The sequence below is a fragment of the Mugil cephalus genome, chromosome 9, assembly GCF_022458985.1.
Source record: "Mugil cephalus isolate CIBA_MC_2020 chromosome 9, CIBA_Mcephalus_1.1, whole genome shotgun sequence".
NCBI classification, from domain to species: domain Eukaryota; kingdom Metazoa; phylum Chordata; class Actinopteri; order Mugiliformes; family Mugilidae; genus Mugil; species Mugil cephalus.
Genome location: NC_061778.1, coordinates 22726745 through 22745374, shown reverse-complemented (window position 1 = coordinate 22745374; position 18630 = coordinate 22726745). Strand labels below are relative to the sequence as shown.

General features: G+C 45.0%; 1 protein-coding gene across 2 annotated transcripts in view; it reads right to left on the bottom strand.

The window, feature by feature from the left end:
- The window catches only part of ets1 (v-ets avian erythroblastosis virus E26 oncogene homolog 1), a 35871-nt gene extending 20590 nt beyond the window's left edge, over positions 1-15281 (bottom strand). The window contains exons 1-3 of one of the 2 annotated variants that reach the window (XM_047593951.1): positions 15263-15281; positions 13832-13908; positions 9445-9592 (exon numbers count right to left, since the gene is read on the bottom strand). In XM_047593951.1, the coding sequence (XP_047449907.1) occupies positions 9445-9592; positions 13832-13900 (217 nt within the window). In that variant the 5' untranslated portion in view covers positions 13901-13908; positions 15263-15281. Of the gene's footprint in view, positions 1-1459; positions 1820-9444; positions 9593-13831; positions 13909-15262 lie in introns of those variants that run through there. The other variant, XM_047593953.1, reaches the window with a different exon arrangement.
- Between the last annotated feature and the right edge of the window lie 3349 nt (positions 15282-18630).

Sequence of the window (18630 nt, the reverse complement as noted above, 5' to 3'; positions counted from 1 at the left end):
GAGCTGCTCCTTGGCAGCCTCAGTTTGACCCGAACGCGCAGGATTGAGCGTAAGCAGGAGCGAGCGTTGCGAAACGGTTTTGCAAGATATAGCTACGCTCTGGCAACACAACTGCAGCTGTCAGCACATTTTGCGCGTTCTGTGACATGCGCACGTACGAATCTATGCTCTGCAGGTAGGAGAAGATGGTTATTGTGGTTAGTCACAAGCCCTTTAGCGGATCAACGCTAGCAATTAGTATCAAATTTCCGCAGCGCATCGATGCTGCTCGCCGATCTGCTCGCGAGCTCAGTGCCACCTGAGCTTCAAAAACACAGGGGATTAGTTAATGTGAAAAGCTGCCAAATGCAAATCACCCAAACATGCCACCATGTGTAACACAGGCGTGCGTAAAAATGAGAAGTGAAACCAACCAAAGGTTTAAACCCCAACACGAAAGCAGCTTACAGTTGCGGCCTTCCTTCCTTGCGTGTGTGTGTGTGTGTGCCATGGACTACCCCTGGAGCAAGCCAAGTGTTCCGGGCAGCAGAGTTAAGAGAGGCAAGCCTCAGCACTGCAGATTCATCACCTCAGCCTGCCTTCCCTGGAAAGTCAGTTTCAGCGACTGAGGAGGAGGAGGAAGGAGGAGAAGGAGGGGGGAGCGGAGAAGAAAGGAGAAGGGGGGCAGAGGAGACAGTGGGGTTGGCAGGGAGGGGAGATGGTGGGCACCGCTGCCCGTCTCCCATGGGCAGACTCCCCCGGCTCCCCCCTGCATGGCAAGGAATATATGGGTCAGAGATGGCCGATTAGAAGGGAGGGAGAGAAGGGGGTGACAGATTTCCACTGAGATCAAAGAAGGTTAAAAGAGAGAGAGGGATAGCGTTTGCACAACAAACCCACAAGTCAATTTAGCAGTCTACCGAGGCAACACATATCAAAAAGAAAAAATAAACTTACACAACAGTTTAAGGATAAGACAATCTCAATGATCTTGACAGCTGTGTAACAACTGAAAACATCACACCGGTTTTGTGTAAACTTTTTTGACGCTGTGACAGTTTCCCAACCCTGCAACCCATCACTGAGCATACTTCTTCGGTGAATGTACAAACTTTTTTTTTTTTGTCTTTGCTTCCATCGTGGCACGTAGGTTCCACGCAAATCGTATTACAACCCCGTAATGCACACCGGCGAGAGGCTGATTCATCAGTAGTAAGTACATATCACACACCTTAACAGAGAAGCCTATTACATGCATGTAGCCTGCGGCGTGACGGCATATTCTCGCGTGCGTGTTGTCCAACATTGAGCAATCCACGCCGTCCTCACTCACGGCGGAACGCGCTCAGGACTCTATGTCCCTCTGAGCGCATCTACTCGCCAATAAATCAACGCCGCTCTGCCACAAGGAAACACTTGGGAATGATGTCAGTTTCGCGTCTAACCGCCGAAGCCCGTACAGAAGAGTTGTACTACTCACCGTCCATTTTTTCAGCCTTTATGATGGTTAACGTCGGTTTCATATCGACAGCTGCCGTCATGACCATCAGATCAGCGTGAGTCAAAAACGCCGCGTCCCTCTTTAATTCTGACCGCTCCAAAAGCACAGTATAAGGAGGAGGGGGCGTCTTCTCTTCCCGCGGCTCAACCGGTCGATTCACTGTTTGGACTATCTTTCCTCCCACACTAAAAAAAAAGCCGCTGAGATTCTCTGAGTCCTAAACTTGTGTCTCTTTTTCCCTCTCTCCCTCTCCGTACACACGCACTCTCCCTCTTTTCCTCGTTCTTTCTTACTCACTCACTCACACACTCACTCCTTCCTCTCTATCTCTGGTTATGGGCGTTGCATTGCAAAGCAGAGTGCGACGACAGCGAGGGGCGGCGTTAGGGAGGGGGGGACTGACTTGCCAGTTGATTCACAATTCAATTACAATGCCCCCCCCCCCCCCCCCCCCCCCCCCCATCCCCACCCTTCCACACAGTACACACAAACACACACACACACACACACTCACGGTCATGCATCTAGTCTTGTACCACCTCCCTTTCCTCTGTGAGAACCTACTTGTGCCAAGACCCCTTTGCGTCATTAGACGCAGCGAGTAGTCCACATGTTCCCGACAATTGCTTACAGGGATGAGAAACCACTACAAAGAAGTGAGACCTGAGAAGCCTCACATGTAACGGCAAACCACTTTTTTTTTTTTTGGCAGCCACAGTCAAAATTGAAAATAAGTTGACTCGAAACTACACATTTCTTGCCAAATAATATGTTGAATTACTTTTAGCGTCTAGATGAATGTCTCAGGCATAAAAGGGGCACGAAAACAGCACAATATAGTTGCCATCTGATGCTTTCAGGGGCAGAGCATTATGCTATTTAAAAATAAAGCTACTCCGAGATAGTTATGGAGTTTAAAGCAGTTATCCGAGCAGTTGACACGTAGTTTACATGTAAAAAAAAAAAAAAAAAAAAAAAAAACACCAACAGGGAGTTAAAAAGACAGTCTGGGCTGTCTCTGTCCTATATTCCGCAGGCCCAGGTTTCCTCATAACTTGTAACTCACCCTCGTAAACACCTCAGAGTATTTCCTGTTCACCTCGTGCTGATCAATAAAAATCTACCACGTCTATTTTCTTTGCACTGCTGTGTCAGGCACTTGCAACTGATGTCGAGTCGGTGTGGCATTATACAGAATAAGGTGTGTATATAGTGCAAGGTTTAAAATAGTCTGGTTGCACATATTTAAAACGAATCAAAAGCCGTATCCCTCGTCACCAAGGCCATCGCTAACAATGTGAGTTGAAAAAGGCGCTTCCAGCCCACCTTACTATAGTAACTGTCTTATTCTCAGTTACTATAGCTCAGGTTTTGAGTTTTGTTTGTTTAGTTTTTTTTTTTTTTTTTTTTTTTTTTGCTTTTGTGCTTTCTTATCTACAATAATCAGAGACAATGACCATGCCTCACTGGAAATTGAATCAAGAATTTGTTCTGCCACTGAAAAAGAACAAAGAGAAGGAAAAGATTGGGCTTTTTAGCCACAGTAAGACCCCGCTCTGTACAAGCCGCTGCCATTAGGGAACATCTCCCATGGCAACAGAAAAAGTAATAACAGATTATAATACTATTGCTTTAACAAAAGCAAGAAATCTGAAGGGACAGTGTGGACCCAGGTTAATGCAAAAATGTCTTTTTTTTTATATATTCATGAATGAAACTATGCAAACTGTATCTCTTTGTCCGTATATCCAACCATGTCATAAGACACCCAGTTAGACTGAGTCACATGGCACAACCTATGATGCACGTCGATATGGCACTTCTGCATGTTCTGTATGCATGTACGTCTAAATGGGATGATGTGGAAGGAGGCCGGGGAGCCAGGGATATTGATCACGCATGGATTTTTAAACCGGTGGTACTTCACCGGCTCCATTAGCAGCCCCGGATCAGGTTTCATTGGCCTGATAGGAGCCTCATCTGGGAGGAGTGCTGGTGGGTTCTGCGGTGAGAGGAGCTGCCTCACCAGGGGCAAAGTAGAAGGGTGATGGTGGAGGAGGAGGAGAATGGAAGGAGGAACGGTACCTCTCGCTTCATCCCGGCCAGTCACAAAGCACCAGAGTCTCTCTCTCTCTCTCTCTCTCTGTGACTGAACCTCTTTGTTTTCTGTTAATGAACTCCCCCCTATCTGTTCTTAAAAGGACAGCTCAGGTCCTTTTGTGCCCGAGGGCAACCGTTTAGTTACTGACTAATATCTGGAGTCACTGTAGCCCATTTCAGTTTAGGTTTGCTTTTGCATTAATTAACCAAAATCTTCCAAATGTAAACCGTCAGTTTGTTAAAAGAGATTACAAAGGCCGTGTTTCTTTAAATTCCTGTTGACAGCCCACATCTATTTCTGTTCAGTACATTACTATCTGTTTCTCAGAACAGTGACCATTTCAAATGCCCTTGCGCAGTCTGGTGTACAATGACCCTGAAGAAAAACACATATTTTCTTATGAACAGAGCACTAACATGAGGGAAACATCAAAACAAAACAAAACAACAACAAAACTATGGTTACTAAAGAACCAGCTTATCTTCATAGAAATCTCTACATCACCAGTAAAGAGTGATTGTGTCAGATTTTTGCACAATATGAATACAAAAAAAAAAAAAATACATTCAAAACACACACACCACACCAAGTGTAAAGTGTAATTTCCCTTTTAGACAGAGACGTTGTTAATTGTCAAGCACTCACAAAGCAACCAGACAGAGTATATAGGGTTACCAGTACACTTGAGGACTCATGTCCTAGATCAAACAAGTTTTGGTTTCAGTATTTCTTGCCTTCACCTGGCAAATGCTGTTTCCATGGTTTTGACAGTTAGCTGGCTTCACTCATTTGTGTCGAAGCATAGCTCACCCAGCTAAAGTATCTCTCTCTCTCTCTCTCTCTCTCTCTCTCTCTCTCCTCGCTGCTCTCTGCCGCTCGTTGTCTGTCTCTCACTGGCACATCTGTGTTGTCTGCCTGTCTATAATCCTTAGATGTAACCGTTGCACCTGCTACTTTTCACAGAGTTAACTGAAAGGTTATTCGATTTAGAGCAATCCATACAGCTGTCAAGTGATATTTGTCTTTGATGTTGGCGCCCTCGCAGCGAAGAGCGGCGAGAGTTTTGGTTGCTCCGAGCCTTTAGCGTTTCAACATTATGCTTTCCTTCGCATGCACAAAACCTCAAATGATGACTTAGTCGAAGGGAAAAGTCGGAGTGGAATACATCTCAGACAGTGAATATGACCTGACGGGTTTGGTATGTTGCCTGAATAGGCGGCATTTAGCGCGTAATCAATCAGTCACTCATTTACAAGCACTCAAGCACACGCACAGATGGGTGGTGGAAACAAACACACACACAGAGAGAGAGAGAGAGAGAGAGAGGGAGAGAGCAGACAGTCACACAGTAAAACAGTGGGGTCCTTGTGGCCTCTGTCTAGCAGCTCAGTCTCAGCTCTATCTGTGGCTGATGCTGCCTGAAGGTGCCACAGGCTGGATGCACTCCTGCTGAGATCAGAGGGTTAGCTGGGACAGGAGAGGTGTATCCCTGTGCTTGTGTGCCTGTGCATGTGTACACCTCCTTCCCGCGCCTCACATTCCAAAGTGTCTTCCGAGAGCGAGTTGTGTGTGTACATGCGTGCGCGCTTTACTCAATTGTGTGCATGTAAGTGCACTGGGAAAGTAGCGGGGCCTCCCTGAACAAAGGCTCAGCTCTTTTCTGAACAATTAGCTTCGCTAAAAAGGACATCTCTTCCTCCATTAGCGGCACCACGTGCCCCCCATCACTCCATTGTGCAGATAATTCAATTATCCCCACCCCCCTGCGAGTCTCTTTGCCTCCCAGACCTCCCTCTCCTCGTCTTGTCCTCCCTCTCTCCCCCTCCCTCCTCTCCGTTAGCGCCAGGGTCTCGGGAGAAAGCTCCACTAGTCCTCACAGCTTAAAAGGGAAAATACACAAGTATGTTTTTTTCGTCATTTCTCGTTGAATAAATGAGGGCGGTGTGTTGTAGACAGTACAGACGCCACTCCAAAGAATAGTGTACTCAAAATAAAAACGCAATGGCTGACAACGGCATGGAATGTTTTTTGTCTATATATAGTCTCTTTATATTGAATGATTACAGTGAATTGACCTCAATAAACGCAAATTACGGGACCCAGTGAGACATATCAGCACAATTACTGGCATACAGTCACCGCAGTTAACAGCCTGTGAATATTGCTAAGCTCACAATACAAACATTAAAACAATGGGGGGCCTTTCCTAGGATTCATTAAATCGCCACCTTTCCTGATGAGTTGGCATCTGTTGCATCATCACTGATTGCGTTTCTTTCAGAACTGTATGTTCTCCAAATGAAATGGCATGTAATTAGTCACCGGGCTGTCAAGAGGAACTTACCACGACACTTCCTAGAAGTAAAGCTTTTCGAACTCTGAAAGGGAAGTTTAAACACTGGGTACACGGACCATGTGTTGTATGTGCTAACAAGAAAATAAGGCAGGGTATGCAGCCAGAAGCTGTTAGTGATGGGAAAAAAATGGATTTCTTAGGGTCAAGAGTATTTATTTAGAGAAATGCTCAAATAAATGGCTTATCAAAGGAAAGGCAACAGAAGTTCACCAAAGCAGCCTTTTGAGATAGGGCAGAAATTCCAGAGCGGCCCTATTGTAAATTAATTTTGACACACAATTCAACTAGCTCCCGGAAGTCTAAACTGGAAACATACAGTTCAAACCTCTAAAAATAAGGTCTCCAAATGAACAGTGGCGTAGTAACAGATCATCCCTTTCCTCTGTTTATTGACTAACTCTTGCCTCAGCACTATCATCATACCATGCAGTTCAAATAAAGGGCCATGGCTGTTGTGTAGCCCATTCCTCCACAGTTGTCTGTCGCTTTTCCGTGTTTCCACTCTTGTTTTGTTTTATTGTTGGAGGGGGAAGTGTGCGCCGGCCTGATTAGCATCACTGTTTCCTCCTTTCCCATAACCCCCCAGACCCCCGCAGGCTGCCTGTTTACTTTTAGAAATAAAAAATGGGCCTGCGCCCGTGAGGACGTGCCCCTCATCAGAGGCGAAGCCCCCCCCCCTCCTTCCCACCCAAGGCTCCACATCTCAGATCCTCCTCCCCTCGTCTCCTCTCCTCCCACCATCGCAGTCCCAGTCCTGTGACTTATCCCTTTCCTTATCCGTCTTCTCTCCTCAAACTGTATTCCACCCACTCTCTTTTGCCTTCCACCCCAGTCCCCTCCTCTTCCAACTGTCCAGCTGTCAAATCACATCAAATAAAACACAGGCCAATGGTCCCTGAGTGCCAGATCACAGCTGTGTCTGCGTGTACTAAATGGGAGTGCATGTTTAAATGTACAGTGAACTCATGAGTGCCTGGGAGTGGATGCATGTGTGTGTGTGTGTGTGTGGGTGTACGTGTGTGTGTGTACGTGTGTGCATGCACGTCTGTTTTATTGAATGGGAGGATGCTGTAATACAATACACACCATAGTGCTGGGTGTGAATTTAATGAATGAATATGTGGAGTGTGCATCACTCCAGGATGTTTGTGGAGTGTGTATGCATGTGTGTGATATCTGCCCCTGGATTTGAATGAGGTCGCACAGAAACACACACTCCGATTTTCCCACACACTCACTCACTCACACACACACACACTATATACAGTATATATAGCAAATTTCCACAATGAGAGTTTACAACAGGTCCTGTGGCGTGAGGGTAGGACAGGGAAGAGTAAAGCTGGCTTAGTGTAAACACGGCCATGGCATGGCTGTTGTCAGGAAGCACTGTGTGTGACATTGGGCTGTGAGCCAAACATGCGATGGTCCTGTAACATCCAACATCTGCTGTGCACTTCTTTCTTTCTCACACTAACACATTTCATTTTAACACACCCCATCTATCCACAGTGAAGCAAAGTGACTTCTGCTGGGAAACTCCCAGGATACCCACTTTAAAAGGTAAATAAAATACATCATCTCATATACCCAAGACGGTTTTGTTCAGGAGATAAATGGCAATGATGACAACTGAGCACAGTAACTGATTTTATTGACGATTGTCGTGCTGGGATTTATTTGGACTATAAAATATTTGAAAGAGGCAGATTCAAATGGCAGAATTTCAACCTCAGTCAAGTTTTACTGTCAGTCAAAGCAAGTATTTAAATGTCGGTTTGAATTTATTTGATTTCATGGCTTTTCATAAAGAGGAGCCTATAGATGTGAAATATTTGTGATTCATCAAACCTTCAGCTGGTTGAAATGATATTTCCTAGTTGACTGATAGATGTTTCAAATTTGCACAGCCTCAGTTGTCAAAATCAAGGTATGTATTCAAGATAGAAACCTCAAAAGTGCAAAATTACTTACACCGCATTAAAATTGTTTGTACCTCAGCTTATTCTGAAATTGCAAATGCAAATGTAATACGGGGAAGACTGTTTGAAAGAAATGAGTCAAAGCAACGGCTCGAGGTGTGAAGACTGTGTCAGAGTTTATTTAGCCGCCTTTGAGGTTAGCAGCAACTCATAAAGGCGTGTACTGTTAGCACAGAAACCTCAGCAGCCCTATATGATAAGCACTAAATGACTCTAACAACATCTCCAGGTGCCTCGCATGCTCTAAGACCTGTGGCCTGCCTGGATTTAGGAGACAGATGAGAAAAAAAAAAAAAAAAAGGTCAGCACTCGGTCATTTTTTTCCACTCAGCAATGTTTATGTCAACGGTTAGTGCTGGGAGGAATGGAGTGAGGGCTCCAAAGGAGTGTGTCTCTGGCAACAAACATCAGCAAATCCCATCAAATCCTGACTCCCTCTCATACAGACGCACACACACAAACACACGCAAAATACGCACTCTTAGGCCCCCCTCCACCTCTCAAGAGACCGAGCTGGAGGCTTGGGAAAAAGATGGCCGCCCTTTGGCCCCCTGTCTTGCCCCCTGCATCCAGCTCGGGGAGGTGACGGAAGAGAGCTTGTACCCCCCAGCACCCCTGCCCGACTCCTGTGGCGTGTGTCCCAGTCCACCGGCATCAATCACTTTTGAGGACCACAAGAGGCCAGAGTCAAACGCAGGCAAATGCACTGGAAGGAATGTTCCAGTTTAAAATAAAATTTATTCGAAAAACAATGCGAGGAGCAACTGAAAAACAGTGGACTGTATGCAGAAAAATGCAAGGCATGTGGTTGTCCCCAGAAGAGGAGTGGGAGCGAGTCAGAGAGGGGAAAAAAAACACAGAGGTCTGGTAAAGGCATTGCCCTCAGGGTCAGCATCACCAACAACACTTGAGGAGCACATGCACAACAGCAGGCCAAGCTGAGACTTCGTGGGTGTTTGTGTGCGCATGTGGGTTTGCTTGGCGGGTTTATCTGTTACAATGTGAGGACTCACCTCTGTTATGGAGGCTAATGTGAGGACTTGTTATGTCAAGATTAGGAATAGCAAAGCAGTTATGGTTGGGGCTGAGGCAAGTTTACAGGAAATGAATCTAAGCTGGAGGGATGTCATCTGAACCGATGGTTGATTTGGTGTGTGTGTGTGTGTGCGTGTGCGTGTGTGTGTGTGTACGTGCCTGTGTGTGCGTATATGTGCATGCATGCGTGCGTGCATGTGTGTGTGTGTGTGTGAGTGCATGAGGGAGTTTATGACAGCAAACTGACTTCAGACATTTATGCAAGCATTTGACTGAGTGACAATAGTGGTGGCTGTTCAATGTTACACAAACTCGTTCATCCGCTCGGAGTTGTTTATTTATAACGGATGACCAAAACAAGAATAGTATGAGTAAAAAAGAAGAAACCGTACTTTGATTTGTATCTTTTGGTTTCAAAGATCTATCAAATGTCAAATATGGAGAACTGACTATGGAATATATGATAAGTAGCATGGTGAGTCATTCTTACCTGTAGGGCACACATCGTGTCCGTCAGGTACCTCCTGCAGGGGTATATCGTGGGGGTAAAGGGGCTGTGATGGGTAGTACTGCTGCTGAGGGTGAACCACACCTGGGAGCTGAGTCTGAGGACCAACCGCCACTCCTCCACTCTGCCTCTGGGGATGAAAAGCACACCGCATGGCTGAGTCAAAAAATGAACTGAAGAGCATGGATTAATAGATGCACACCGTGTAAGCACTTGGTGAAACACTGTGATGATTCATAATGCCAGTTCAGCTCAACTAGCATCAATCAATGAGACAGTTATGAAAATGGCTCCAACCAAAAACCTCCAACTGAATCACAAGAGTAAAAAAATAACGTGTTTGAATCTGTTTGTTAATACCATGAACACCCTCAAAACAATGATTTTACCGAATGTTTTTGAACAAAACAGGTTAACCAATTAAAACCATCTGTCTTCGAGCGTGGGCGATAAAGCTGAAAACAACCCCTCAAACTGTCTACTGGCTTCTGAAAGAGTAACCGTGGATTTTGAGGACATATTTTTGTTTTTCATTGTTTTCACATGCAGATAACCCGCACAGCTATATTTAACTCATTCGGTTTATCTCTGCTGTGTTGTTTTATTCTGCTTATCATACAAGCGTTCTCGTTGCGCTGAAGGGGAAGTCTGAAGTCAGCACTTGACAGTGGAGCCAGAAGAGATATGAAATTCTGTGTACATACTCGAAAGAGCAGGGAGGAACCTTTAGATAGCCATTTTAGTAAAGCCACAGTAGGACAACAAAGAACAGATAAAACTTAACTACTTAAACTTCTTTTTTTTAGAACTATGTAAAATTCTGTCCAAAAACCTTTCGCGATAAAGTTTTTGATACTGATATCAAGCTGACTGTGGATATTCTCAATATAGATGCAATCACAAAATTGAAATTTGCTCTACGCTCATTTCATGGAAGCTTCTATATGCTACGTGTCATAGGTGTAAGAGACAGCCTGGCAGACAGAGTGACTGCCGATCTGATAAGCAGCCCCCCGCTTAAGCGCAGCATTTATCAGTAGCCGTCCAGCTTTATGGATGGCTAACATGACCACAGGATCAGGGAGGCCGCTTTACGAGGTTCTTTAGAGGTTTGCATGTGGCGCTGCCAGCTCCTATCAAGCCAGTCAGCAAGGGGGGAAAGTTAGATAGGCAGGGAAGGAGCCACATGGGTGATTTATGGATTAGACGGATAGACTGTCTTAGATAACAACGGAGATAACATATCATATTCTTTGATCAGTTCAAGTGTGGAGCAACATTAAATGCAGAGGTTGGTCTGCAATTTGGAGGAGCCTGGTATGGCTTTTGAACTATAGTACGAGCACAGAATTTCACATATATTCACAGTAAACACACTAAAATTTGAACTATAAATCTGTCTGGTAATACTAACGTTGAAACTTTGATTGTTTTACGGTAATAGTGCAGCTTTTGAATAAGAAAGACAGTCTCAGCTTGCACACTGATTGCACCGCGGTTTTGTCATTATGATAATTCAGACCCCTCTTGTGTAAATCCAAACAGTGGGACTAAACAAATGTGGAATGGGCTGCAGTATTTATGTTAGAGATTGTGTGTCCTGTCTTGTGTAAGTGTCAGATCGTTTTTTGATTCCCCGCTCATTAAGTTTCAAAATTCCAGTAAAGCCTCAGCACAATTGTAACTGTAGAAGGGTACATACTGTAACTTTGAAGCCATGTTTCATCATCGCCTGAACATGTTTTGCAATGTGGGATCGCAAAACGCACAGTGCATATGTCAAAACTACGGAAATTCACATGCATGGCAAGCCATTGATTTGATTGAACATTACAGAATGTATGAATGAATGAATTATTATTGACAGTCATTAATTTGTTTGCTGTTGCGTTTTCTATATCCACCCTCTAGTGGTTTTAAGGGGAATTGCAGTGTCTTGAGGTAGCAGAATTAAATATATGTTGACTGTTCACAAAAAAAGAGGCCACATAAAAACCATTCATGTAACATGCAAATATTTTTCAGAAATGACCATTAAAGTTCATTTAATGCTGGTGAGCACTGTAATTGCGAGGTTTCTTACGGCCACCACTGACTGGGATCTCTGAATTTATAAAATGCAACACACTTCCTTGTTGGAAGTCATGTTCATGGAACAGGGAAACACCTGCTGCCTTGAAATGGAACTCGTGAGCTCCTGATTACAACATGGCAAAATTTGTGCTCACAAAAAGGCTTCCCGTTCAAGCATTTGCATGAGAACGTTGCTGCTAGGCAACTGTTGGTGTAGTAACCACCAAGCCTAACGGTTTAGAAACATATTCTGTAATGACAACTTGCAGCAGTAGGGGACGTAAACATTTCCCCTCAGATAAAAGTTTTATGATTCATGAATGTCAAACAGTTTACTACCAAGGAGGATTTGTCTGTGGCTCTCAACAAAGAGTAACAACAAGTAGCAGATTGGATAAAAAAAAAAAAAACAATAGTCTGGTATTAAACATTTAGTGTGTGGTATTAGGCTCACAACACAGACAAAACCAAAGTTAAATATTTCATTAGGAGGAACACAAATTGAACAGGTGGATGAAATAAAATTACTTGGCGTCACCTAGGACAGTCATTTATCATGGTCATCACATATAGATAGTATAATGAGGGAAATGGGGAGGGGGTTGGCAGTAATTAGCAGTAATACTGCCCTGATGTGTGGTTGAATTCAGCTAAGAAAGAAAGGAAATTACAAATAGTCCAAAATAAAGCAGCCCACCTCGCCCTCCAGTGTGGCAATAGGTCCAATGTTCTATACATGCACACACATGTAGGACGGCTTACAGTAGAACAAAAACGTAACAACACTAAACTAAACCCAATTAACTCTTGAGCATCTACATATTGAGGCAGTTGCTGAACGACTGAACGAGGGGAGAGATTTTGTTCACAGGCAGTCGCTTGTTGTGTTTCTCTGCAGTAATGCGGGCGTCTTTGATGGTGTTTGTGCTTGATATTTTTTGCTCCGCTGTGGCTAAGGTAGATAGTGTGGGCTGTCCACAAACTAGAGGGTTAGTGGTTCAATCCAAGAACTGCACGGGAAAGTGTCCTTGAGCGAAACCTTGAACCTCAAGTTGCTTCCAGTGTTTGGCATTGTTGTGTGAAAGTGTGTGAGCTTGTGTCAACAAATGGCTAGGTGTGTGTGTGTCTGTAAAGCCGTTTCAATACAGGTATAACAATGCAAGACTATTAAACATGCAAATACAAACCGAAACTGTGTGGAGAAGCTAAACATTTGCAGATTAAGTGAAGGAAAGGCCCGACCTTTTTTTTGTTTGTTTTTTTTTTTCTCATATAAATTGAACTAATTACCTTTAGCTTGGAGTGACTACTGGAAGGTCTGACTTTGCTATTTGACTATTCTTTGCACACCGTCTTACTTGAAGCATATAAGACACGGACAAGGTCGTCATGGCAAACATAACAAAGAAGAAAACACACCAGACCATCTGCTTTTCCCCAATAATTCATGTAAATTCACGAGAATGGAGCTACCGAGGTGACACCGGTTCACCTTTTGACCGAGCTGCCCCGGTGTACAGTAGTCTCAATTTCAAAGGCAAGCCCCACCACCTGAGCCAATTAGGACCCAGGGAGCCGTGTTCTTCTGTGTTTTCTACCAGGCTGGGGTGGGGTTGCCATTTGCATGTAACCCCAGTCTATTATCCTAATGCGCCGGCGCTCTGCATACAAATGGATGCATTTATTTTGCGGCTTCTTGGCCTTCACCCCTCAAACGCTCACCTGACAAGAATCCCAATGTTCCCAGCTACCACGGCCTCTGATTCTGTACCCGGCTCTCTCATTTGGAAAGCGCTAAGAGGCTAAGAGACTGCGGCAACTCAGCTGAGGAAAGCATCAGTCGGCAGGGACTGTCTGACTACAGTTTGGCTAGTTAGTGGCGAGGCTGCAGAGTTGCAGGTCTCATTATTTACAATACTGCTTAAAGAGAAGTGCACGACACGGTAGGGCGGTTGTGCAACACAGAGAAGGTCAGGATTTCACAGCCCTGTAGAAGATCTTGTTCAACAGCCTTGTTTCCTCACTTTTGGTGAAATATTGAAGAACAGCATGTACAGATACGGGGCATTATTAGTGCAACTCGGCTGGACCGCGCTCAACAGGAAAAGTGTGCTCCTGTGTGGTGATGGAATCCAGAGTTGCTAAAACAAGAACACCACTCCGGTGCTCCTGCGCACATTCCCTCACAGCCTAGCATCCGAGCACATGTACCCACACACAAATTCTCACTCCCTCACACTCCTGGACAGCAGCGTGGTAGGTAGCTGAGGCAGATTATTTATGAGGGAGGTCTTACCATTGCGCCCAGACGGTCACAGGGGTGAAGGGCTGGGTAGGAAGAAACTGGATCCATGTAGTAACTCATCACGGGGGCTGTGGACAGGAGAAGCAGGGCCTGCTGAAGGGATCAACACGCAAACAGCCGAGGCGGGGCGGAGCGACCTATCTATCACACACTGTTTATACTTTGGGTGTGCAGAAACTGTGTGCGTGTGTGTGTTTTGGTTAGTGTGGTGTTTTGTGTGTATATATGTGTAGGTGTGAGAGAGAGGAGAAAGAGGGAGAGGGAAGGGATAGAAGAGGGAAAGAAAGGGAGAGGAAGACATTTGAAGTGGGTTTCAATAACCTGCAATCGTCAGCTCCTCTGTTTAGAAAGGTGAAAACAAAAACGTGACACCTGAAATATGCCTAATTTATTTAACAGAGCTTGTGGTATTTTTTTATTTTTTTTACTTGAAAAGAAAAAATTATTTGAGCTGAAGCAAATCCACTCAGAATCAACTTAACATTTCCATCAGTTCTTCCCCTGTCTCCCTCCCTCCACATTATGCCTCCTCCTTTCATCTGTCTCAATTCTTTCTCCTTATCCTCCTCTTTCTCCTCCTCCTCTCCTTCCCCTTCCTCTCCTTCCTCTCCTCACTTTGCTTGTCACTTAACATTGTTTACTAGAAGCGGCACTGACAAAAGAAAGTGGAAACTGAGCCGATCGTCACATTATAGAGGGGAGAATCGGCGTACATGGGCAGTTTCACGTCGCACACAGGTCCCATCTTCCTCACATTCATATGTTAAGCAATTTGGCATATCCAGTCTGTGGCAGCTGCTGACTGACTGCGGGAAGATGCGCCAGTGCTCAATGCTTGCAGATGTTCAGCAGCTCAAAAAGATTCAGACGCTCTTGTTTCGGTGGGGGAAAAGTACCCATACACAAAGTGAATAATACTCAAATCACTTCATTCAAATGCGTGCACTACCTTTAGCCTTTTAAATGTAACTGATTTGGTGAGGGAGAAAAAAAGGCACTGGTTGAAAGAGTAAAAGCATTCATATAGCCCTAATTATGCATTTTGAGCTATAAATAGATCCTATTTATATACCACGCTATATTCCGAGGGCTTTATTTGAAGTCTATAAACTGAAGGAAACTGACAGGAATGTTGGGGGAAAAGTTCATTTTTGAAAAGAAATTAAAAGGATCCGCATGCAGCTTCTCCTTCTTCAAGCGTTTTGTGCGCAAAATAAGAAAAAAAAGCATAGATGGAAGAGCTCTAAAACAGCGCATCGGGGGAAAAAAGGCGCTTAAGGCTTTATGGGAATTCCTAAAGGAAAGTTTAGAGTCAACACTTTCACCCTTGTGCATCAAAGTAGAAGAGATGTTACGACCACGCCATCTAATACTATCACAGACTTGCAGTAAATGTGCGTACGATAAAAACTTTACACTTACCGACTGCGGTGTGCGAGAAGTTTCCTGTGAGCTGGAAGCGCTGGACAGCTGAGTGTGACAGCTGAGCGGTGGACTGCAGAGATGCTGTACCTGCTCGCAGCGAGTCCCGCAGAGGAAGGAATATTATGCACACTTTTAGTCCCTCCCTCAATCCCTCACGGTGATCCTCTCCAAATCCCATTTTTCCTCTGCCTGTAGTCTTTGGACTCCACATGCAGATGTGCTTCACATGCAGCCAGAGAGTGCAGGTGTGAACTTGACTTCCTACTAAACTGTAGTATCCCAAAATCTTATCAGTCAAGAGCCTTTATCCAGTAATAAACAGATGAATGTTGCAGGGTGTTTACAGGTAAACTAGCCAGTGTCTGATCTATATATGCCGTATGTAATGATTATTTAGCAGGGAGTGGGAGAAATTAAAGGACTTTCTTATCTTATGTCTGAATTCAATAAATGCTCAACTGAATTTGTCCTTTTTTTATTCTGTTGATTTCCTCTGACAGGAAAACGACAGGAAAGAAGCAGGAAAACATCATACGGAGAAGGGCGTGATTTCAGTGACTGATCTTCCTGTGATCCTGTCATCTGTAACGAAACAAACAAAAAAATAAAAACGTGTATCAACTGTGGTGAAAAAAACACCAGTCAGGCATTTAATAAAGTGACAAAATTCTTAACAGCTTCCTTTGCGTGGACCACATGTTGGACCCCTGAAGCACACCAAACCAGGCTGAAATGAACTCTTGAAGGAACTGTGCCAGTCAAATCAATTTGCCTCAAGTTTTATACGAATGCACCTGAGAAGTATCCCCTCTTGCATATTTATTTACCGTACATCGCTGACTGTCATATCGCCCTCCACCTCCTGGATCCTAACAGCAAGCAACAGCCAGTGTGTGAGGTGCTGATTAAACCGACGACAGAAAACGTTGACCACTCTTCTGCGAAATGAGAAGTACGACGCAAGATCTACACCCACCTGCTCTGATGCAGCGTGGCGATAGCCAGGTAAGAGTGAGGAGGTTTATCTCGTCGATTTGCTTATTTATCGCTTTAATCGTTTATTTATTTCCACGCCGGAGGCCCCCACGAGCTTTCCACTCCATGGCTACCTAGCACCGCGGAGCACCATCTCTCGCTCTCTTCTTCCCTCCCTCTCTCTATCAGCTTAACACTCAACACTTGCGAGTCATCTGAAACACCTTGTGGCTCCATGATAATTCCGTGACCCCAGCGCGGCATTTGTTTGAATTAGAAAGTGCACGGTTTAAACCTCCTGACAGCCACTGCTCTTACCAGTAAATCTTAAGTCTGGGGGTAAAGAGGTGTGTGTGTATGTGTGTGTGAGTGAGTGAAGAGCTGCGGAAGGAGGGGGTGGGGGGGGGGTCAAGTCCAAGGTGAGAGGCGTGAAGAAGTACCATAAGGGGCTCAGTGGCAGGCAGCCTGCGTTTTCTCAAGACATCATCTGAAACCCTCTGGGTTCCGTGGGCCTCAGCACCCTGGGCCCCCAGGGGACACAGATGGGCAACACGTCGGGGGCAAAAGGCGAGGCTTTGACTTATTGCCGCGTGGAGAGAAAGAGCATGGGACGCGCCCCTGTGATGAGACCAAATTGAATAAAAGCGGGGATAAATGCGATCCAGACCCACAGCCGATGCCCCGGCAATGCTGTTTCAATTAGCTGGCTCACCAGTTCAAAGGCGAGGCCCTCGATACACTTCTGCTCCGCATGAAGCCACTATCATCCCGTTTGCCCCCTTGCCTTTCACCTTTCCCATTATGGTGCCATCTTTTTTTTTCCTCTCAGAGCCCCCGTCCGTCTGCAGCCTGTGCTCATGTTTTACATTAAACAGATAGTGAACGCCCTGCCATCACAGCCTGTAAAAACCATCAGTCAAAAGACCTGAAGGGGTTTACGGCCCTCACCGTCGCCCTCTTAGCGAAAAACTGTACTTCTAGTACCGGACTAAACTCAGGTGGGGTTTATTTCTGCATCTATAATATTTAAACTGATGCTTGAACATCTTCACGCTTCATGTTTTCGTGGATGACAACCACATTGCTCATCCCAAGACGTGCTAGTTTGAAACCATGATCAGCCTTTATAGAGCATTTTTGGTCAAAGTGTCATTGACTGCTTTAGAAGAGTCACGTAGTGGTCATGTTCTATAATTGACATCGGTTCAGATCTAACAGTCCTAACAAACACTTCCGAATTTCCACTCAAATAGGAACTGTCACATCTGACCAAATTCCTCAAACCTAATGTTTTACTTCACTTCTTAATATCTTAACACCTTTCTTGATGGATCGCTGTCACTCCATTGCTTTATTTAAATCAACAGACGGAACCATACTGCTGTCTGTCCACCACCAGCACCCTGAACAGCTCCAGACCGTGAATCCTTTTGTCTCATTTTCTCATTTTGGATCTTCCAAAGATAGCGCTGACAGGTGATATTAATGGTCTTTTATTAGCATCGTCCTGATTGCTACAGATTTTTGGAAGCACAAGATAGAGGGAGAGAGAGCAGGAGAATGGGAGGAGGGGGGAAAAAAAGGAAAAAGGGGAGAGAGAATATGGAAGTCCTCCACCCACCGCTTCTCACAGGAGATCGCCTCTCTCTTTGATAGCCTGCCCGAATCTGTTCCCCCATAGAAACTGCCCTGCAGATGTTGTTGCTGTATGCTGACTACAAAGAAGGAGCCCTTTATGAGAAGAACATCTATTTTGGGCCTCTGTGTTTCCGAGCCGAGGCGCTCAGCGAGAGAAGTTCAGGCCTAATCTTTCTGCTGCTGAAAACTCTGTTTTATTCGCTGCCCGTGATATTTTTAGATTAAAGGCCAGTTCTAATGAATAAAGCGAGGATGTAATATTTTATGACAGTGTCAATATGCCATCACTGCGGTGGGCCCGGGCCTGAAACAGTCTACATTGCTATTGGCATTGGCTGAGAGAAAGGGGGAGGTGTGGGGCAGTGACCTCAGTGAAATCAAGAACATGGAGAGGCCTTTGTATCGGCCCTGGCTATATTCATTTAGAAGAGTTCGTGGCGCAGACCCTCACCCTCAACCACAGAGCCGCGACTCTGTTGCACTGTTGACTGCGAGGCAAAGGTCTTGGGGGCAATATTAGCTCTTGATATTATTTTTAATTAAAGCACCAATCCTTCAGCCAAGTTGTCCAAACAGCTCTAAATAGGCCCTGTAAATCAGACAAACATCCTCAATATTTGATGGGTTGAGAGTGAGCCCTATAGCCTCCAGATGGTTTGTGTTTCTCAAGCGTTTCACGAGGGATGGTACGGGACAGCGATCTTCTGTTCGAGTGTGCCTCTTGACAGAGCGAGTTCCTCCAAATCACATGC